This window comes from Odontesthes bonariensis, chromosome 12 (genome assembly GCF_027942865.1).
Source record: "Odontesthes bonariensis isolate fOdoBon6 chromosome 12, fOdoBon6.hap1, whole genome shotgun sequence".
In the NCBI taxonomy this organism is placed as follows: domain Eukaryota; kingdom Metazoa; phylum Chordata; class Actinopteri; order Atheriniformes; family Atherinopsidae; genus Odontesthes; species Odontesthes bonariensis.
The window spans coordinates 15,640,749-15,664,293 of NC_134517.1; the positions used below are offsets into that span (position 1 = coordinate 15,640,749).

The 23,545-nt window shown below is 41.0% G+C and overlaps 2 protein-coding genes across 5 annotated transcripts in view; one reads left to right on the forward strand and one right to left on the reverse strand.

Annotated features, from left to right (window-relative positions):
• Window positions 1–1,536: 1,536 nt before the first annotated feature.
• klf5b (Kruppel like factor 5b) lies at window positions 1,537–5,954 on the forward strand. Its single transcript, XM_075479233.1, has 4 exons — window positions 1,537–1,863; window positions 2,557–3,487; window positions 3,598–3,657; window positions 4,029–5,954. The coding sequence occupies exons 1-4, from the start codon at window positions 1,687–1,689 to the stop codon at window positions 4,205–4,207; spliced, it is 1,347 nt and encodes a 448-aa protein (XP_075335348.1). The 5' UTR covers window positions 1,537–1,686; the 3' UTR covers window positions 4,208–5,954.
• Window positions 5,955–6,976: 1,022 nt separating this feature from the next.
• Window positions 6,977–23,545, reverse strand: part of klf12b (Kruppel like factor 12b) — a 42,719-nt gene continuing 26,150 nt past the window's right edge. For 3 of the 4 annotated variants that reach the window (XM_075479237.1, XM_075479236.1, XM_075479235.1), the window contains 3 exons: window positions 21,568–21,703; window positions 13,677–13,834; window positions 6,977–11,328 (listed from right to left, as the gene is read on the reverse strand). In XM_075479237.1, coding sequence (XP_075335352.1) covers window positions 11,147–11,328; window positions 13,677–13,834; window positions 21,568–21,703 — 476 coding nt within the window. In that variant the 3' untranslated portion in view covers window positions 6,977–11,146. Of the gene's footprint in view, window positions 11,329–13,676; window positions 13,835–20,325; window positions 21,462–21,567; window positions 21,704–23,545 lie in introns of those variants that run through there. The other variant, XM_075479238.1, reaches the window with a different exon arrangement.

Consider the following 23,545-nt stretch of genomic DNA (forward strand, 5'->3'; position numbering starts at 1 on the left):
GTGTGTGCGTGGTTGCCGTCCTCGGTCATATCCATCGTATCCAGACAGGCAACTGTCCAGTCATATCCAGTCATATTATAATCCAGTCTAATGTAAGAATTAAGAAAATGCTGAGGGGCCTTAGAAAAACAACGACATGTTGCTTGTTATATGTGCGTGCCTTAAAATGTAAATGTATGGTTTTCTGCAGGGCGATTACTGTTTGTCTTTCCTCTCCACATTTTCACGAATATGACCCCATAGCACTTCCAGTAATACTGAAAACAGGTTCAGTCAAGCTTGCAGAGGGTGTTGTAACAGTATTTTAATGACAGAACAAGAAATGCCTGAAGGAACGCGTGGGAGGGAGGGGTAGCATAAATGTCATATTAAAAAAAAAATCCTTACACCGACTGCGTTTTTATGTATACATATAGGCTACTGTGTAATGAAACGTTGCCTGGCCTTAAGTCCATCTGTGCCAGCCTTGTGGCACACAGTTCCAGCACGTTGCACTGTTATGAAGTAATTCTTCGCTCTGTTCAACTTTGTGGGGGCAAAGAAAAACAGGACTCTCACGAGTCACTTTTGTTTCGTTAAGCTGAGGTATAAAGCTCCTATCCCTGTGATCTCTGGAGAGATAGAGGTTGAACTACTGCTTGTTTTTCACTGCTGAGTCTATAAACCGATACAAAAAAACCCCCCCACTATAGTAGGAAGTTCCTGCACATTCATCAACCGCCATGTAAAAAGAACAAAGTAAGTCAACATTAATCCGGCAGTTGCAGTTTACTGTGAGAGGTCAAAGTTCAGACACCCGCCGCCGGCACAAATCGGGTACAAAACTGTGGATATAAAACTGAAACACAGTGTATTTGTGGGAAATGCTGAACCATTTAGAAGAAAAACATTCACTGCCAGTTCGCTGTGCGTGAGCAGGCTTCGCTGCTGGCACAGGAATGTTGGCATCAAGTATGCACTCCTGACAGACAGCTGCTCAGCAGTGGCGTTTTTAACATGCCAGACCAGGATGCAGGTCTCCAGGGAAAATCAAAAAGTGCATGAGAAAAAAAATAGAATGAACTCAGGGGAAAAGAACTGGATTTCCCGAGGTGACAGGTGAGAGGCAGATGATTGGCCAGTTTGATCTGTCCTCAGGCATCTTAGAGCTAAAAAAAAACCAAAAACATTTTTTTTTTTTAAATTCACTCAAATTCTTGAGCTATGGTCCTAAAATTCTGTCTCCAGTTTAAACATATGAAACGTCTCTTAGCGTTTGAAGATGTCATGGATCCTGCCCAATATGACCCTGAGGAATATTGCTGAGCAAGACTCCACACCTCACCTTATTAATAAAGCGCTCACTTACGAACACCAAAATTCGATCCCTTATTCATTAAATCGACCCTTCCTCACTGCGTATGTGCTTTTACCTCAAGCGTCAGTGTGATTTTATCATCCAACCGCAGTATTTATTACACTAGGTGTATCCCGATCGGCTGGTTGCCCTGTTTATTTTGTACTTGTTCAGCCCCGCCCTGTAGACGCGCTGATATCACGCAGTTGCGTAATTTCACAAGCCAGCGCAAAAATAGGAGGGGATGAGGGTTTGACAGCTACCCGCACTGATTGTTTCGAAACAAAAGAATACATATGCTGAATTCATTCGCGAACGATTTGGGATAGTTTGACGGTACCTCTGCTTTTATGGCCGCTGCCGTAAGGAATAATGTTTGGGTTGCTCCGGGACAGGACGCGCAGTTTCTCCTCAAAACCACCGCACCGCTCACAGCTGACGGGCGGAGGGGTGAAGATCATGGACAAGTGCTCTGTAACACGAGGGATGCCAGCCTGGGAACTTCATCTTTTCATGATTACGATTTGGTAGGCGATAGCATTTTTTTTTATTTTTGCATCTCTCGGCGTCACAGTTCGTACTGACGGAATATTGCAGTCTGTGTATCCGATCAGCACAGAAAAAAAAAGATTGCTTTCATTTGAACGGTGTGATCCCAATGGGGAAGGTTGTAAATCTCTCTGTTGATGCTGACTTCACTAACTGTCGAGAGAATGGCGAGCGGGGCATTGCTGGGCTGTGCACCCGCTCTCGAAACTTGGGAGGAGGATGCATAGCGCTGCAGAGCAACTGGATTGTCTAATTTCAGCCATGTATTTCGAAACAGCCCATGCTCGAGCGTATCAGAGTGGCTGCTTGTAAAGGAGGAGGGGGAGGGGGAGGCGGTGTGGTGTGGTGTTTGTGATCTGACAGAAAGCAGCCTATACAAGTAGGCCCCAGATGCATCCCCAAATTTATTCAGCCCATTTCTTTTTTTAATGTCCCGTCAGCCTCATGGCTCTTCAACATCTTTGGGGAGGGGTGTGCAGTTTTGCTTGTGTTCTTCATAAAGTAGCTGGTCTCTATTTGATAAATTAATATATTTTCTGAATCAAAGATAGAAATTGAAAATGCACTGCATAGCATGAATTCAGAGCTAGGCAATTAAATCTGCCTTGATTCAGTTACAAGATTTGTGTGTGTATGGCTCTTACTAATTTGCCCTCTGCTTTGCCTTCCAGGCTAAATCAGTGATGGACAATTACTTATGTCTGCACCCACAGGATGTGGTAAATTCTAAAATGTTGTCCAGGGACAGTCCTCTCATCCTGGATCCACCTTTTACCGAAGACTTCCCCTCCCCTTATAGTGTCAACATGAGCTTGCTGCTTCCTGATGTCACGTACCTGCAACCTAGCCTCTGCAGGACCACGAGACAGATCAAAACAGAGCCATCGCACTCCCTGGTGCATCCCAACTGTCAGGTCAACGGAGTGCAGACGACTCTCCCAGAATACCCAGGCATGTTTAAAGCAAATGACACTGCTAGCAGTGGCTTTTTCATAAAACAGGAAGTGCCAGATTTCCAGGACATTCCTCAATTTCAGCTTTTGAACTCTGATTTTGAGCAGCTAACTCACGGGTCGCAGATGAACTCCATCCCCATTGCCCCATTAAGTCTTCCAACCGGGAACGTTCATGTAAGCCCAGTGCAGAATTCTGCCACACCTGCAAACAGTTCGCAGAGTGAATGTTTTCCTTTTAATCAACACTTAGGCCACCAGCTCAGGTCCACTTATTTGCCCCCCTCCCCGCCAAACTCTGAGCCTCCAAGTCCAGACAGGAGCAAAGAGCTCCTTCAAAATCTCTCCCCGCCTCCCTCCTATGAAGCCATCATTGCCTCCAAGTTAATTTTTCAGACCCACAATTCCATTGATCCTGGACAGTCTTCATGCGTGGCAGCAATTGAAGACCAAGACCAAAATTACACCGCTGGATTCGTCCAAAGTCCAAATACTGGATCAGTGCAGCATTCCAGCCTGACTCCAGTTCAGACAGCAACGGGAATTGGGCCACTGTCGCCAGTGTTGGCCCAATCTGCTCCAGTTAAGTACAATCGGAGGAATAATCCCGATCTGGAGAGACGGAGGATCCACCACTGTGATGTCCCAGGTGAGACCTCGTGCCTGTCTTCAAGAGCTGCAGCAAAGTTAAAACTAAAATGTTCCTTTTATTCTTGGCACAACTTTCAAAAACTTTATGAACTCTCTTCTCTTTTTCAGGGTGCAAGAAAGTATACACAAAGTCCTCTCATTTAAAAGCCCATCTACGGACCCATACAGGTAAAGTGCTTTGTGTTGCCCGTCTTATTTTGGGGTGAAAATGGGGATGTTGCCAGCCAGAGAAGTGTGCTTAGCATGCAGATGCATTCTGCCTGCTGACAGACCAGGCCCACACCTCACTGCTGTCAAACCTCATAACCCAGCAGCTCTCATAAAAAGTGTCAGGGCGAAAGACAGGACACCACGCTGTGATTTATGGCTCACGGAGGAGCTGTGTTATCAGTTTGTTCATTATTAAAACTTCTCGATTAGATGGGTGCTACGGTATTTGTTTTGTGTTCCCTTGAATAATGTTCTTTTGTTCAGGGAAGTTTTCTCCAAAGTTTTGTCTGCCTGCTAAAGCTTCACTTTGCCATTTGTGTCCGTTGAAGGCGAGAAGCCGTACCAGTGCTCCTGGGAGGGATGCGAGTGGCGCTTCGCTCGGTCTGATGAGCTGACACGCCATTTCAGGAAACACACCGGGGCGAAGCCTTTCAAGTGCGGAGCGTGCAGCCGCTGTTTCTCCCGCTCAGATCACCTGGCCCTGCACATGAAGAGACACCAGAGCTAGAGACCCCTTCCTAAACCTATCAAGTCCGTTCATTTTTCAGAAAACATGGACAACATTCTGGCACAAATTTAAAAGAAAAACTGTGGTTTAGTCCTTTTATTCTGAGGTAGCGCTACACTCAAAGTGCTGGCCCACCACTAGTTGTCCTTTTTTATTGTGATAAGATTTAATATAATTGTTGCCTTATTTCACCCCCACACAAATGGCTCATTACTGGGGGATATTTGCAAATGTGTCAGTCAAAAATCATTAGCCAAATGAAATAATTTGACCTTTTCAAGCTTTATTTTCATACAAACATAGGTATTGATTTTGTATTCAAAAATCTAATTGTAAAGATCACATCAGCAAAGTGAGATCCATGCATTTTGTTGGATGTGCTGAAAACAGCGAGCTGTGTGTATGCTATGAACTGGAAGGAAAACTATGGGTTTTAGCCAGGAACAGCAGCTAAAGTTGTGTGCAAAAGCAAGTTGTAGATTGAGACTAAAAGCTGCCAGGACGAAAAATAAATATTAGGATGAGCGCTGTTTGAGACCAATGTGGTGAGTGCAGTGATCACTGCATGACTTCAACACTGCCAGATTTATGGAATACTTTGCCACGAAGAAACCTTACCCAAAAGAATATCTATTTTTTACCAATTTCACTTCAATAAAAAGAGTCATTTGGGTATGATATGTTAATGGTATTAATATGGACGACGCCAATGCATGTCCTACTATTCTGCTGCATTGTAAGTTTCCGGTCATTAGAGGGTGCAGGTGCAGGAGGCGAATCTAAATGCTGCATTTTTATTTCAGGGCCTCTATGAACACTGCTTTACCTTCGGCTCCGACGGGTTTAACGTGTTGTTTTTTTGTTTTTGTTTAATCTTTTTTTTTTGTCCTATTAAGTGCAGCCTCACAGCAATATCCAAGCCAATTAAGACATAAACTCTGAAAAGCTGGTATGAAATATCCTTTATTGGCTTTAATTTAGTTGCTCTTGAGGATTTTTTTTAGATCGAAATATTAAGTTGGTTTTTTTTCTTTTTTTCCAGCTGATAGATTACCTGACTTAACATCCATGAAAGTTATGGGTTACTTTGACTACTTTCAACGTGTGCCTTTTCTGGATGAATGAAAAAACAATGGGTAGGCTGCTCTGCTCTGTACGTTGAGTCTTTCTTCACGTCACGCCCTTCATTTCTGTTTGTCCGCTGTTTCTTTATGTTCATCGGTGAGATTACGCAATAACATTTGTGGTAGAATTTCATAAAAACTAATTACAGTAACGGAACATTAGATTTGGATTACTTTTTTAAAAACTGCAAGATTGGGTTTTGGCCTTGGCGAAGACTACAAGTGTACAATATAGCAACCTCTTTGACATGAGCAAATTTCTTTATAATTTCAATATGGTTGAACAAAATAGATTTATAAAGTGTCGTAATTTAAGATGTACATATTTTGTATCTACTATTTAAAAAAAAATGCAATCGGCTGATTGTTTTGGGGTGTGAAAAAAGATTCCAATTTTTTTTTTTTAATCATTAGATTGTTCATCCGCAAAGTATCAGCTACTGATGTAGCAGTCTACACTCTCACTTTATCTCGCAAAGAAAGCAGCTGTTGAAATGTATACACACATGTATAACGATAGTTTTTGTCAAAGCTGAACGTAATCGTGTAATCTAAACTGATGTCAAATAAATCCATGTGACCTCAGTGCAAATAAAAGCTTTGTGTTGAAGATTTCTTAATAACTACCTGATTTTTTTTTTAATGATATTAATGTCAGACCTCTGCACAGGACCTATGCAAAGGTCCATGAAGCACAACAGGGATCTCACACTTTTAATGCATTTTACTACCTCTTCTCACCGCAGCCTTTTTCAGGGTAAAACCCTTGCAGATTTTGGTGTCGATTAATTTGCTCTGCCATATTGAACATGTCAGAAATAACAAGGATTTCATTTATCACCAACTAAAAGGGGGAAACGAGGACAGAGCAGGTGTTAAAGGGGAATATTTTTTCCACATTCAAAAGCTGCAGTCTTCCGTTCAAAACTGATCCGAATATATTCAGTGCAATCAAAACAAGATGTTCTAGTATTTTGTTAATAATTTGCAAGTGTTCCTGCGGCGTGAGTCATAGCAAAGATGCCGACAAAGGTTGCCAAGAGAATCTAACCAAACCACAGAAGATGTCTGAGCTTGTCCTGAATGCAGAGGAAGTTGGAAGCCACTGAAAACATTTTCTTGCTGTTTCATTACTTGGATTAAGGTTGTAATCATCTGAATCCTTTTGTGACAAACAGTCACCCAGATCCAGTTTTAAGTACTGTACATAATGTGCTGGGTGTTTCCTCTGAAGTGTAACCTGTTCTCAGAAACTGCATTCAGTTTGCGCTGTTACAGCACACCGTGTCTTAAAATACCACTCTATGGTACTACATGACAACAACAAAGCGGTGTGGTATTATATTGTGTTTTATTTGGATGTTTATTTATGTCTAAGCGAGAAAAATCTAGAATCTTTTTTGTTGTAAGTGTGCTGCATTTAAATGAAAATAGATAAGCTGTCAAAAATGTTGTTCTTTTCTGCAATGATCGTATGTACTTGGAACCACTATACTGTACATTCCCTAGGATTTAAAATGGCCATCTCCATTTAGATGATTGGGTTTCTGAATGCCAATGAATGCAAGTACAGTACTCAGATGTCAAAGTGACACTGAACCCACATAACATTCATCTCAGTCATAGATAGCAACAAGCTCCATCGCAGTCTGTTACATACAAAATGCAACTTTATTAACCTTCATGCCTCCATTCATATTAATATACATGTATATGTTTGAACTTATTTTAATTTCACAGCTCCATCCATATGAAAAATACAGAGAAAAAGGCAAAACACTGACTTGATACAACTCTTGGAGAAAAGAAAAAGCGTAAGAGAAAAAAAAAAAAAAAAAAAAAAAAGGACACCTGTTCTTGAAGTTTTGAAAAATATCAGGATTAAAAATTTATTTTACAGACGTGGAATTCCATGAGCAGAATCTCCCTTTTGAAGCAATGCTGAGCAATATCACATTTTTTTTTCTAACAGTAAGAATGAAAAGATCTGAATATATTTACACTACACTCACTTTACATAAATACAGGAACAACGATTACTGTACGTAATATCAGCAAACTGGAAACATATGCATTGGCTTCACTACTTAAAATTTTCAAAAACCTGTAAAATCAAAAGCAGATGTTACACAGAAAGTAAAATAATCATTTTAACTGATAAAAAGGTGTAAGGTGTAAGAAATCTACTGCTGGAATCCCAACCAACCACCGGATTTATTTATTTCCTTTACGTGGGATTCCTCTTTATCTTCCATGGAGTCACTGTGTTGAACTGCTGAAACTGAAACACCCAGAGGACTTTAACTCGGTTTTTGTTCCCCTTAAAGGAAGGGACTTATTGCAAGCAAAGCAATGGTTTGTGCTATCAACAGCCTTGTTTAAGTGTTACGAGAGGATGCTGCATTTGACACAATGGTACTGTATAAGGCTCAGTGCGAAAAGAATAGTTCAACGTTAGAGGTCCGACTTGCATATTGTTGTCTGTGCTTTTTACCAAAATTCCCGGTTTTTCTCATTTGAAATGTAGTAATTGAAGCACACGCATTGGAAATCGACACTTTGCGCAAAGCAGGTGATATTACAAGTTTGTGATATGAGGCACTATTCATCATTATTGCATAACTTTGACCCTGGTTACCGTAACAAAATTATGCTTTAAAATGAGGAAAGAGATGCGGTAGGGAAATACAATACACCCTGTCCTGTGGGGACACCATCTTCAAGTCTAATTGAATTTTTTTCAAACACTGGTGTATTAAGGCATGCAACATCATATACTGAATACAAGAGTACATGTGTTGTTGATATGTGCTTGATCTGTAGAATTTCTTGTCCGGGTATAGCAAAACAGCAACGCAGGGAATCGAGTACCTTAATACGGTCAATGTATATAAATAATTTGTTGATTATAGCAAACACTGGTTCAGCCTTAGAAAAAAAAACAAAGAATTGATCATGAACTTCACAAAAAAACAAAAAAAAACACACACAAAAAAAAGCAGTTACACAAAATCACATATGATAATTTACAGGATGAATTACCAATAGCCCCGTTTCACTTTGTATCAAATTAGATAAATTACAGTCTCTGAAAAGACTTTACATGTATAAATGTATTTCCTGCATCTACTAATCAAAAGCCCTATCTTTTTTTTTTTTCCGATGTATGTAGAACTTTGTAATAGGTTTCGTCTTCACCATCACATATATTACAACATTTCAAAAGATCCTTTTTACAGAAGAGAAAAGAATTATAATCAATCACGAAGTGCCCCCTCAATCATAAAATGTCCTAATAACACATTATATGGATGATAAAATATGATGATGATTATTTGTTTATAAATTGACATCTGAAATAAAATGATCTGAAAATCATACGAATAAACAAACAAGGTGCTGATATGCTCTTGCCAATAAGATAATACAACTGGGCATAATGACATGTACGCAAACAAGATATATAAATAATGATAACATACATGAGCATCCTCCATTACATCAAAGGGGTGTCTCTCTCTCTCTCTCTCTCTCTCTCTAACACACACACACACACACACACACACAGCATGCATGTGTGGAAATCATTTCCTGGATTTGGCTGTTTTACTGAAAGTCAGAGCGTTGAAGTGTGCAGGTGCGTGTTATGTGTGCATTAGTGTATGAGCATAAGGATTTCAAGGTACCATAATCCAAAAGGTTACCAGTTCTTGTACTGGCTTCCATCCAATAAATGCATTTGGCAGCACTATCAAATAACATTGGTTGGCCTGATACGTGGAGTTTATGTTTGAAGCTTTTACACAGCATAAAGAGCACCGGACACGCTTGCAAAAATGCCTGTTATTAGGGCTATAAAAATATACTTTTAATTGAATTCCCTGATTATGGTTAACTGATGTTGAGAGTTGTTTCTGCCGGTAACTGCATCTGAAATCTTACTATGGATGTATAATATAGCCGTGTAAGTTGTATCTGTTTTATGTATGTTTTCATGCACGTGTGCAATTCCTGTCATTTTCAGCATTTTCTATCATCCGAATATCTATCTGGACTGAGGCAAGAACATTTCAAGTGACTTTATGTATTTGAAAAATGAATCAAATGCACGGTTACATGGAAATAAATCACCAGCTGAGACACGTCAGCGTTTGAACCAGAGCTACAGAGCAGACAGTAACAGAGGGAGTCGTTATACAGAGTGAGGCCGAGCTGGAAACCTCTTCTCAGATTCTGACATCAACAAACAAAACAAGGAAGAAGGTTGGTGTTCCTTCTCGTCACTTTGTTCAGAGTGTATTGCTCATCCGTACTGTACACAAAATTATCTATGTAACACTTTCAGCTGATGTCCTTGTCAGCTTATGGTTAAGTGCTGCTGTGCTGTGCAAAAAAAACCACAACACGAATACCTTTTTTTTCTGTGAAACATGGCAGAGAAATATGAGCTGAACGACACGGACAGATAAATAGGGACAGAATGAAAGTCTCTAAGGTGCCTCTGTTTTTTTAATTTTTTTCTTTTTTTCACATACCGGAAAGCTCCTCTGATTGTTTCAAAGTTCTCTGTACATGAGGGGTCATATTTTTCAGAGTCAAACATAAGCAATAAGCAGGCAATTAAAAAAAAAGAAAAGAAAAGAAAAAAAAGCAAGATTCAAAAAACAAAACGTTTTCATACTGAAAGTATATTTAACCTTTAAGATTGCACTTTACTGATTGCTAATCACAGCTCAAAATCCACAAAAGATTTTTTTTTCTTTTTTAAGAAAATGCTTTCAAGAGGCTCAACATAAAGAATAGCACTGATGACGTACGGTTGCCCGGTATGTCCATGTGAAAGGATCATAAAAGGGTGCGTTTCTTTGCTGGTATGACGATATGGATGTCCAATTTCTATTGTTTCAAAGAAAGCAACTAATAACTGAAAGGGTGGCTGTTTGAGTTGATGGTGTTTAACATTTGCTGGCTATTGGAAAGGTGAAAGTCCAGCCCTCTTTTAGCTTCCGTATGGGATGCCTCAGATCTGACAGCAGACTTCCAAATGGGAAAGAATATGTGGCTCAACGGTGCCCTCTGCTGGTCACACGTCAAACTCACAGGGAGGCGAAGAAAACAATACTGCCTGTAAATCCAACGACACCCAATACACCCAAAAGTCCTTTCCTGTGATCCACTCCAGGTCTAACGTCTTCCTGCTCTCACAGGAAATCCATTCCATACAGTGGGGTCTTTCACATTATGAATGCTGGAAAAGCAGCTGGTTGGAAAAAAAATGAAAATAAGAATACTAAAAAGAAATCGCTGCAGTTGCATTTTATATTTGTATATAAAATGCAAATATATATATATATATATATATATATATATATGTATATATATACATACATACACACACATATATATATAGTTTTTTTAATGATATTTTTTGTCCAAATAAAGAGTGCGACTTCATCTTAAAAATCAAAGTGAAACATTAACGAACAGTGCTGTTAAAGACGGTTCCCTCTTATACTCCAATGACATTAAAAGATCCTGACGTCTTTTCCTTCCAACCCCAAGAGGATCCAGAAGTGACCCTGTTTTGTGCTCCGCAAACTCTGTGCATCTCCGTCCTTCTTCTCCATCTCCGTCTCCACTCCATATAAAGGATGAGAGAGTGTGTGTGTGTGCATCTAGGTGTGACTGTGGGCATCCAGGCCAGCTGAAAAACATTCAAAGGGAGATCCCGCTCCCTTGGCTGCCTGTGTGTGTGTATGCATGTATGTGTGTGTCTGTTCCATTGACCTCTCTCTTAATCGCCGTGCAATCTAGTTCACACCAGCATGTGTCTCCGTCGGTGAAGGGCCAAGTGGTCGGATCTGGAGAAGCTGCGGTCACAGTCTGCACACTTGAAGGGTTTCACCCCTGTGTGTTTTCGGTAATGCCTCGTCAGCTCATCAGAGCGGGCAAACTTCCAGGTGCAACCGTCCCAGGTGCATTTGTATGGCTTTTCCCCTGAAGAGGAAGACAGGAAACACAGAACACGCTCAGTCCCATTTTCAGTCCTGTCACCGATGCCATTTAATGCATTTCAGCCTTTGCTCCTTCCTTGCAGGCACTGTGCACTACACTGTGTAAGTATATGGGAGACACTGACTTGTAAAGTACTTCTAGTTTTGGAACATTTGCAAAAAAATCAATCAGTAAACTCAAAACCTGCTAAAGCTAGGCACACCATATTGCATCATCAGAGCATATCGATGCAGTTCGTGTACAGATCTTTTAGATTTGGATTTCCAGTCGGATTTGTTAAATAATGTCAACTTTTCAGCAAAGAATATGTATGTATGTATGAATAGGTGCCTACCTCTTATATATGTAAACATTTTGTTCAACTGGACACATATTCATTTAAAAACAAATTACTGTTTGACTTTGTTTTAGGTGACAGAGTTGGTTGTTCATTACAAGGAAGATTAGTAGTTCAGTCACTCAGCTCATCCAAATGTCAACATGTCAATAAGAAAGACATTGAACCCAAAAAGGCTCCTGATGACAGCTGAGTCACCGTTGGTGAGTGTGCAAATGAGCACCTGCAGAACACATTGCGAAGCAATTTGCAGAACTTTAAAAACGCTAAAACCTTCTCAAGACGTAAAGACCATTTTCAATGTAATAAATTATGTGAACCAATAGCCTTTCGCAAAACATTATGCTAGAAGGCAGAAAAGCAGCGATATGGATGAAAATCTGAAGTGCGGCCTATTATAATTCTACGATCCTATTACTGTATGTTGTACGATGGAATCGGAATATTCATGTGTTGTGGAAAGTAAATAAAATAATGCAGTCCTAAAGTGATACCACAGTTCTTTGCAAGTAAAACTATATAACTGGATTATTCTGAGTCACCTTTCACCTGTTCACCGTTGAATAGTTTTATGTGGAATTAGGCCTTTGATAAGCAAGTTATTTAGTGGTTTAAGATATTTCACTGACGTCTTCTATAAATAAAAAAAATGTAGCCTACACCTTTTCACTTCTTAGCCAATTGTTTTCCATTGCTATTTGTTGAACACTTCAACACATCCATTGCAGAGCCACAGCACAGATCACCACAAAGGTCTGCTGTAAGATAGGGCTGCAGTCATTTGCTGGATATCTTGTACATTTTTGAGCAGTAGATGTTTGCAAAGTTTGCAGCAACTAAAAAAAATATAAATCACTGCAACCCACTTTTGGGTATCTGACTTAAAAAAAAACAATGAAATGTATCAAACTAATAAGAGCCTTATAGAGTAAGTACCTGAGTAAGTACCTGTACCTGTCCCAGTAAGCAGAATGATAGGTTCACAACATCTCTAAGTAGACTTGTTTTGAGACCCTAAGCCTTATCAATAACTTAAGTGGAAATGCTACATCAGACCCCACTTAATATTCCCCATGGTTTTAATATTTGAGGAATTCTCCAATACAGACTCCTTTTCAACCTGAAAAAGTGAGCCACAAAAACAATATGAGGGAAAGTTAACCTGACATGGAATGTCTCACTTCACTGTCGGTTTACACCCGCTACTTTAAGCAGACAATAAGCCATCAGAAAGGACAACGGGCAGTTTTAATCCACAACAGCTCACCCTTAATAAAGATGCCATCAAAATGTCCCTTTGTGTGTCTGAGTTTGTGATGAGGACAAAAAGGACAACGATTACATAGATAGCACAGTCACTACTACACATTCTATGTTTGAGCAAATTTCATTGGAAATAATCATCAAAGCTGTGACTTGACTTTTGAAGAAAAACTATCTAACAATTTGGAATTTAATTGGTCTTTATCCAGGGTTCACCCTGGAGAGGTCGCCAGTCCATCACAGGGCCACGCAGAGACAAACGAGACAAACGAGTAGAACAACCATCTGTGCTCACGCTCAGTCCGAGGGCCAATTTAGAGTCACCAATTAACCTAACATTCACGTCTTTGGACGGTGGGAGGAAGACGGAGTATTTTCAAATATCGATTGATGCATTCAAATCAATCAAAAATGAATTGTTTAATTATTCATTGTTTAGTTCGTGCTTTTGTCATTTACTCTCTGCCAGTCTCAGTTTTGAGGTGGCACTCGCTAGAATAAAATTTAAGGTTACCAGCTCTGCGAAGTGAGTCAGACGCTAACTGATTTCAGCGTGGCCTGATCATAATATTGCCTGGGTTACATCTTTGCAAGGTCACAGCACAGGGTCACACAAGTAGTACGTCTTTTTCCTGAGTATGTAAATGTCACCCATTCAGACTTGAATAAACATTGTACGGAAGCGAAATGGAAGCACAGCACATAAACACACATCCACAGACTCACTGACCTGTGTGCGTCCTCCGGTGTGCTTTTAAATGGGAGCTTTTGGTGTACACTTTATTGCAGCCCTCAAAGTCGCATCTGTGGATTCTCCTCTTTTTGGAATCTGGTGACTCTGACCTCCGGGGGCGCCGTATGCTTTCAATACTGAACGGGGACATGGAGCTGGAAAAAAAAAAAAAAAAAGAGTGAGAAGAGTCAACACAAAGGTATGTTTAGGCTGTAATAACAACTTCACAGGTCAAATATGTTGTTCTCCAAATCCATATTGAGTAATAACCCCCAAGGTCTTTTACGTAATTAATGCCAAAAATGCTAGAAATCATACAAGTATTAGTCATTTTTAACAGAGCTTGGGATCATTTTTTTTAAGACAATCCAAAGGTTGACCATTAAAGTTTGCTCCTGCTTGCCTCGCCTTAGTTTCTTTTTCAATAGAAGCACCAAACTATCTATGGCTCCAACGGACTCCTCTTTCAACAAGCGTCACTTTTTGTCATGAAACACAAGTCACGGTGGAGTCATAACTCAGATTCACTTCTTTTGATCAGTGTGCTTGCTGGTGGTTGTTTTTAAAACAATTCTCAAAACAAATATGTTTTTTGTTCAGTCACTCTTCAGCTCCAGCTTCTTGCCCAAATATGGTCACATCGTGCTCTAAAAAGGAATCAAGATGGTGATGGCTTATTACCAGGTCTGAGTCTTCAAACCAGCTGTTTACGAACCAACGCAGGACATCAGAGTGGCAACATCCATCTCTCATAATACAATCTATGTTGCTCAACAGCTGTGTTATTTAGTGTGCATCACCAGCTGATACTAGCATAAAACCCAAGTCAGCTAACATCAATCCCCCAGCACAGCGCAGATACTAAAATGAAAACAAATTGTCTAGCTAAATGGGAACAATCAAATGTAATTTTGTATATTCCACATCCATGTTTTAGCTGATTCACAAAATAAACATAATACACAGCAGCGTACTTGCAGAGAAGGATGCAGTTCCCTAAATATCAGTTGTGATATGGGTTTTCTGGAAGTTACGTTTAAAAGATTCAATATGAAAGGTAATATATCACAGTATGTGTTGTAAAATGGTAATGTTTTGGTAAAACTAGGTAATAATATCCATGTTTTGGTGTTATGGCAGGTTTGTGCTTGGACGTATATGAAGATTTTTGGTCACGCTTCAGTTTGGATTTAGATTAACTGTAAAGAGTTGAAATAAAGAGAACACTGTAATGATGCAGTAAATGAACAATGAAGAGATCGAAGATCCAACTGTATGTGGCACATTATTTCTTGTCAGAATAGTTCAATGACAGCGGCGTAACAACAATAGTTTTGTAGTTTATGTGGCACGGACAGGCAAAACAGCAACCTCTCCAGCAGGTGGCAGTGCAACTCTGCAGTAGAGTACTACCTCTTAGAGAGAAGATGAGCTGTGAGGGCTTGTGGCTTAAATATTTCACACAAATCTGAAAGACTTTTTTTTCTCAATGTTGAAGAATGAGGCCACTAACCCACTGGTTAATTCTGTCATCATACATTTCTGGCAGAGGTCAGTGTCAGTGTTCACTAGTTGATTTGTCACCGCCATAAGGGAAGCTCTGTGTTTGCTTTCATGTGTCGCTGCAGTGAAGTTTGAAACCTAGACTGAATATAAACCTACTCAGACATCACTTTTTATGACTATTAAAAAAGCAAACTCAAACACGCAACCAAAAATAAGTCCAAAGTGGAGAGGTTGTGTCGGATGGTGAGTAGTCCGTGCCTCACCCATGACTCTCGAGGGCAGAACAGTGAGCATCTTTTACACAACGATAAACACATGACTGCAGCACACACCCAGTGAATTGGCAAGAAAAAGGAGATACGGTAGAGAGAGAAAACAAGAACATCTCTGTTTACTTAAGGGGGGGAGTAATGTCTGTGGAATATATTTAACAGGGTTCTCTGAGCCATGCTGAAGTGAAGTCTGTGCTGCGGTTACTGAGAAACAGGTAAAGGGGGATCGTGGAAGGGGGACTGTGGGGGGCGGGGGTGTTTGCAGGGCTGTGATCATATTGAGGGGATTTGAAAGAGAAGCAGGGCTTGCCAGACAGGCCCTCCAGTGAACTGTCTCCACCACACACAACCCACTTCCTGTCTCTCTGCCTTTCACCAAAGCGTGATCTGTCAAATGCAGACTCTGATACAGAGCATGCTTACGATCAAAGAGACACACAGAAATACAGAAAAACACACACACATATATATATATTTATATATACACAAATCACCTGTTACTCTTGGCTTACGGCCAACCTGAAGCTGTACAGGAAATGAGCACATGGGTCAGATATGAAGTGAACTCCAACTCCCCTCTCTTTTCTCTGTGTGGCGCTCTCACTGTGCTCTCAAATAGCACGGCAACATGATGTTAAAACTAAACATTTGGACAAAGAGGCGTAGTCATATAATTATTTACAAGCCATCTAATAATCTAACAGAGAATTATCGACAGGCATCTGAGGCGTGAGGCGCTGTGGGCCTCTGTATGTGCGTGCGTGACCCGGGAAAGTGAAGTGAAGAGCCAGGATTTACAATGGAAACACTCCGAGTCGACATCGAACAGACGAGGCGGATGTTTACATTCTGACTTCATCCATGAAGTAACTTCATGATTATGATATAATTTAGGAAGGCCTGAGTACAACGGCTTCTAAAACACCGAACAAGCAGCATCGTAAATTAATTCGTGCAATGGAGCGCAATTGCTTTTCCACAGCTGATTAACATTCTGTCATCATCGCCGCTCTATTTCAAGAGCACAGAGGCAGAATTCCGGTTTGGTCAATTAAGGATTTTCATTGGTATTTTGGTTATTCAAGAAAACTTGGAAATTCTTCAATCCTCGCAAAAGGAGCAGTCATAACAAACCTGGCCCTGACACAAATGTAACAGTGACAAACTTACCAACAACAGCAGAGTGTTTAAACACGATAACTGACATCTAACAATCACAACTTAAGAATAGCACTGGCCTTAATCATTAAATGTGACATAAATTAAACAAAAAATTCACTTCAATCTCTGAGTGCTTGAACATGTATCAGCAGGCTTATACACTTGCAATTGAAAGAAAATGAATTCCCGACGATTCCGTACTACACAATTTCCTGCGTTTCCTGTTTTGCATCACTGCAGCATAAAAATATTTTCCACAGTCACCCTATTGGTTGAGAAAACTTCCCTCACCACTGGTCAACTTTTCTCAAACCTAAAAAGATGTGACATGTACTCGAAGTGTAAAACGTTATTTATGTCCACTTATTTATGGATTGTTGTCCTCATCCAATAGTTTACAAGCCTGTTACTAGCCTCCAAAAAATGTGACCAGACGGTAAATGTAAATAAAAGCAGAATGCAATCATTTAAAAAAAAGATTTAACCCTATAATCAGCTGAGAAGAGTACAAAGTGAATGCTTTCTTTTAAGTCTATGCCCGCAACATGTTTAAAAAAAAGTGGTGCTGGAAGACCAGAATGTGTTTACTTCTTCAACAAACTAATTTAAAAAAATCTAGGGATGTTTACCAAAATCAAAACGGCAAACAGTTTGGATGTTTCATCATCTGACGTTTGAAATATTAAACGAAAACATTCAGAGAATCCGGAGAAATATATGTAAGAGGCGAGGTCAAAAGTAAAACTGAATAGCGGGGATGTTCAGGCCCTCAGACAGCTTTTGTCATTGATAGACTCTGGAACATTTCTCAAAAAAAAGAAAAACATAAATTGTGTTACTGCATGCAGTTCAGGCCTGCCACCAGCTGAATATATTCGGTGGAAAACTGTTGAGAAGCTGAAATCCAACATCAGAAATGGAATTGGAGAGAAATGTAAAAACTACAGCAACAGGCCTTGTCAGCTCACAAATTCTCACAAGCTGGTTTAATTGTGATCACGTGACCCCTGTCCTCGCTTCTCTTCATTGGCTTCTGGAACAGATTTCAAAGGCCTGCTTTTAACTTATTCAATCTTAAATGTCAGTGCACCGGGATATCTAAGTGACCTTCTAAAGCCATATGTACCAACACGGTCGCTGCACTCTAAGCGCTTCGGTCTTTTGAAGGTCCCAAGTGTCAAGAAAAAGACAGTTGGCGAGTGCGCATTATCATACAAGCCCTCAATCAGACATCAGATTGGCAATTTCATTGGAGGCCTTTTCTGCTTTTGAAAAATGATTGCGCTGATTTTTATTGACATTTTCCTTAGCAAGCCAACTTTTTTGAAAATGGATTTTTACAAAAATAATTAACAATTTCCACCTTAAGATCAAGTGGCTGACTCAAAGTAGTCCATTAAATATGTATGACACATACAAATTAAGTTTAGGGGTTTCCATAACAGTTATTTTGTTGTATTTTATCATGGGAGCTCAAGGGCAAGCTCTCTCTGCTTGGAACCTTGTGTCAGCGTTGCATTATGACTGTACGAATGTGTCTGTGCCTCCCTAAGTAGCAGGGAGAAATAGGATGTACAGCTGAGAACGTTTTCAAACAGAGGTGACCTCTGTTTTTAGTTCATTTGCTTTCCCATTTTTTCTCCCCTCTTCATCTCCTCACCAGCACAACAGCGAAACTGGGAGCAGTGAGAGTGACTGTGTCACATGTGTCCGGGTTTTTCTCACAATACAAAAAAACAACACTTATTTTTATGAATTCTCACGGGCAGCGGGGTCACAACACCAGCTACAGCAGAGCGACAGTACTGCCTGCTGCTTTGAATTATCAAGAAAACAGGAAAGGGAGCGTGTGACTCGCGTAGTGTGCGTACACTGGAAGACTGCCCACTGGGCATTCCTGTACCTGTCTGAGGATACTACCCCACAACTCACCCCTCCACCTACTCTGCTCTGTGCCCCCTGGGTCCTCAGGGACCAGCCAGACTTCAGCAGAGACAGCCCTTCCAACACAAGCTCCTGCCCCCAGCACACACACACACACACACACACACACACACACACACACACCTCTCTCTGCCTTCCTCTCTTTCACCAACACTCTCCCACAATAGCCTATCCACCCGTCCCCAGGGAAACGCATGAATATGGAGGAGGCTGCCCAAGAAGCACATGATACACTCACACATACACTCACTCTCTCCTTTCACTCATTTATTTATATATGGATACCTGGATTGGAGGCTGCAGGCACTCCCATCCTCCACCCTTACACCTCTCCTCCCCGATGCTCCCTGGATGACTGCTTGTGTAAATGCGGTGCCAAATTAAATGAAGCAGTTCTTTCTGCTCTTACAGTGTACACGGCGTACAAAAGAAAGGGAATACAGCGACGCAGAGGACTGATATGTCAGCTTCTGTTGCAGTGCAGATGTCCACGGAGTGCATGTGGTGTGTCGATACAGAACACACATTCTTCCACTCTGCGACCAAACCAGCATGTAACTCAAGAGGACTACAGGCCGCTTTGTTTTTCACAGACAAACATGCAAGTCTGTGTTCCTGTTGACAATGACTGACCTCCCCCTGGAACCAGCTGCTCGGTCCACTGTGCATAAACATGCGTGCGTACAGTACAAAACACACATACACTGGAGCACTGATACTTACAAATGTGCAGGCATACTTTTTTTCAGACACACACAGGAGCACAGTTTCCACATAGCTCAGTCTGCACTTTGCACACAGTGAAGTGAGTGTGTGGGCAGGCCCTGGCAGGGTATTGCTAAGCCTGGCTGGTGATTTATCTCCATAGTGAAAGCTTGGGCAGTGAAAGGTTGGGTCCTGCCAACCTCTGTTCTCCTCTGACCACCCAGTGCCCACGTGTGGCACTCAGGGGCACGCCTGTCCCTTTCAATAACCTGCACTGAAACCTGAATCCTCCTGTAAGTGGGTGTGCGTGTGAGTGTAATACATGGCAACCTCTACTTGTCCCACTGAATAAGAGAAAAAGGACAATGCTATTTATTTTTTTTAAAAAACCATAATGTGTTGTACAGCTCCACTACAAAAACCTATTAAGTTTAATCAGTGTAGAGGTTCACACAGCCAGCAGTGTCCAAACAAATGATACAATGTCAGCTCTGTAAGCTGGAGTATTACCACCAAAGCACAGAAAGTTGGGAATTGGCTCAGCCTCACTAATGATGCAGCATCATTAGCAGGATTCTCACACATTCCTGCATTACTTTTTTTTTTACAGTCAGTCTCATGGGTGCTAAGGTGAGTCTGTAGAGTTTGACTGTTTTGGGTTGATGGGCAGCAGCGAAGGAGGGCATGGCTAAACCAAAGGCTTCTCTGCATCTGATTTCCTGGCTCTGATCAGGATACTATAAGCTGTCATCCAGTGGAGAGGAAGTCTTTTCATTTCAACACAGATGGACTGGCACCACAGGAGCTGACGTCTGCAGGCCGAACAGGGCATAAAGTATGTCTGAGCCATATGCAGGCAGGCATATAGATGCGACACCCACACAGATGCATTCAAATGTGGTAGAGCAGATGTAAAAAGAAATAATAAATCCCACAGCAGTCTACAAAGCTAAGCTTTACAGTAGGTTTGATGATGCCGCTCTCATCAAGGGTGTCAAGGAAATCATTTTACATTCTTTATTTAGAATCATTTAGAATTATTCACTGTATTCTGTTACAAGCTTTTTTTTCAAGGTAGGTACCTCATTGTTTGAAACTTGAGTTACTGTCTGCAACTTTCAATCAGACTAACAGATTTCATCTCACATCGCTTTTCCTAAAATGTTTTCCTTGAGCTGAGCGGAAAACATCATGAGGTCAAGGAATGCGACATGATGAATCCATAAGGACTTGGGAAAAGACAACCGGAATGCAATACAGTAGCTACGCAACAAAACATGTTGTTGTGATGAGTTCTGAGAATGGTCTGAAAAAAGAAAAGAAATACCCCATGTGTTCTTTGAATGTACTTTCATGCACCAACTTGGTCATTCCTTTGTGATTTTAGGAGTTAGAAAGTACATTTATAAAGGAATGTAGGCTATCAGTCACAAAGTGGAAGTGGATGTTTTTCACATTGAGATTAGTTGCTTATGTCCATCTTCCCAACCCCCCAAAAAATTGTTAAATTTATCCAGCATATGTATCGCCTGAATGACCAGATGGTGCCTTAGATTTTGCAACTCCAAAGAACTGTGGGATAGTGTCATCCAGTGTTATATAATTCGCTTTGCATAGGACACTCATGTGTATCTATTGTTAAAAGAGATAAGAAAGGAAGCACTGAAGTGCCTTTCTTTAGCTTTTAGAATTATTTCATCATGGCGGCCACCTAGCTACATCCAGGTTATTTCGGTCAGTTAAGAACCTTCCTAAGTGCAGCGAACAAGATTCATCCACTAAGGATGATTACATCTTTAAAATGAATAAAACAACTAAATAGAATTATCTGTACATATCGTAAGATGGTACAAAACAGCATTTACATTTATCAAACTACCCTGAAAAACTGCACTGTAATGATGTGCAGTTCTGCTCCTTTCGTGTTTCTTTTTTTTTCCTGTGTCAATTTGGTTGCTGAGCAACAACAAGGTACATATCACACTCCTATGCACCTCCACTGTCCTAGAAGTGGCAATGCAATAGTCTTTGGATAGTGCACGGGCTCAAATGTCCACACCAAACAATGTGTGGGCAAAAGGCATGCCCTAGCAGATTTCTTCTGGTTTCCTCGAATGTCTTTCTGTCGGAGCTCGTCGTGCTCTTACAGCCGTGTGCTATTTTGTCCTCTCTCCCCACTGAAAGTAACCTACAGCTAAAGACAGAGATTTACATATCTTCTTCAAGCTTTCAGAGTAATTAGAGGAGGAAAAAGCCTGTGTGGAGATTTGCCTAAAACGTGTAAAGATCAAGATACTCACTCTTGTACGGCGCGAGCTATAGACAGCGCTGTGGAGCCGGTCTCGTTAACGCTGTCCAGGGTCACGTTTGGCAGGTCATCGTCATCGCTGTCACTTTTGATCTGCCTTGGCGACAGGCCGTTGGGGTCTGTGTGCACTGTGAGAAAGGGACACAGACATAGGAGTCAGACACATGACACTGGAGCTGTAAACTTATAAGGCATATCACATTGTGTGTGCTGGAGAGTCTCTCAAATTGTAATGAAGTAATCTCTTTAACTTCATCCAACTATCGTACAAAGTCATATTTTTGCCCTCTAGGTTTGACAGTATTTAATAAATATTTGTATAAAGTGTCATTTGAGAGTGTTGAATTGTCCCTATTGCGAGTATTTTCAGTCAGCTTTCAAACAAACACAATCCTCAACCCGGGGACAGAGCAGTCAACCGTGACACTAAACCCAGTAGCTGCATATTCACAGAGCAAAATGAGAGCATGCGAACGGACACACACGCACACATAATCTATATCAGCCTCCAGCCTCAGAGATAAGGAGCTGGGTGGAGCACTGTTTGGCTGTTGCTGCAGTAGTGGAAACATTTAAGTGAGTTTGTTGTTGTGGGTGAGTCCTCAATATGTCCAACTTTAATGCACAAATGCATGCGTGCCACAGCTGAGCACATATCCCCTACAACCGCAGCTGACAGCTGAGAATAATACTCAGAAGAAAGACAAGCTTTCACACAATTTATACATTAGCTGCTTAAGTGGTTTACAGAAAATCTAAGTATTCAGCAAGTTCAATTTTTCCTTTACCCAAATCTGCATTTTGCCACAGTAGCAAAAACAAGAGGATGCCAAAGGTGTGACTGGCATGCATGTCACTGAAGCGTGACTCTTTGAGCCAGTGAGCTCAGTGGTCTCCGTTTCTCGACTTAAACAAGAACGTTGCATCTATTCTGCAAGTTGTAACAACTTGTCGCTTCCTTGGACAATTCAGCGGATAAACTGCCAAAGCCTGCGGCCATTCTGTCCATGCCGTCTCCATGGTCGCAAACAGAGAAACATTCTGGGTAAGTCAAGAAATCATTGTCCAAAAAAAAAAGAAAAACCTAGCCTGCTGGTGAGCACTTTTATGGCAAAGGGTACAAAAATTGACAGCATAATCATCATTTGAGTAATTAATCGATTCAAAGGAAGAATATTTTTAAAAAGAAATACTGCACTACATCAACGTGTTTAAGATTGTGTGGCGGTTACTTATTTCTGAGGATGAAATCATCACAGACACATAATATATGGAGATATCCAGACCATTGAGGTCTGCAGCATCCCTGTCTACTGTAAGCGTGGTGCTTTTACAAGCTATCAGGACCTCACCTCCTCTGCCCTCTCAGCTGAGACTGTGGCCATAATGGTCGATAATAATGGTCTTGAGTTTGGAGCAGACATGGTGTTATTATTGAAGGGAAGGAGGGGGGGGGGGGGAGCACAGGAATAATGCTTTAACTCGGTTGGACTTTTGCTTTTAAAGGTTTCTACTGTTGTCGGAGACGAGGACATGCAGAGTGGTCAGCAGCCCCGTGGAAAACCTGTAATTAGTTCGAGACGCATCGTGTGTTGGAAAGGGGATATTTTGAACAAGGGACAAAAAGGAGGAGTGGAGAGGTGGGCAGAGCACCGGATTTCTTTCTTTCTCTCCTGTTGTTTCCAGTCAAGCCCTGTTTCCATGGCAACCTCCTGCCGGAGACAGGGAGACAGCATTGAAAGAAAGGGTACCCACCCTCTCTTAAAGAGGATGGCCAACCTGTTTGTGTGTGTACGTGTGTGTGTGTGTGTGTGTGTGTGTGTGTGTGTGTGTGTGTGTGAGTTGTTGGGGGTGCACGGGAGAGGGGATTTGAGCATTTGTGAGTACATCTTTGATGAGAACTCAAAAAAACAACGATAACATCAAACTTCTTAATGGGAGGAAGGGGTTTACAACTTATTTTGTCAACA

Coding starts and splice junctions, on each gene's coding strand:
- klf5b (XM_075479233.1), top strand. CDS start 1,687: ATGGCCGCTGCCGTAAGGAATAATGTTTGGGTTGCTCCGGGACAGGAC. Junction 1,864..2,556: donor CTTTTCATGATTACGATTTG/GTAGGCGATAGC, acceptor TTTGCCTTCCAG/GCTAAATCAGTGATGGACAA. Junction 3,658..4,028: donor CCATCTACGGACCCATACAG/GTAAAGTGCTTT, acceptor TGTCCGTTGAAG/GCGAGAAGCCGTACCAGTGC.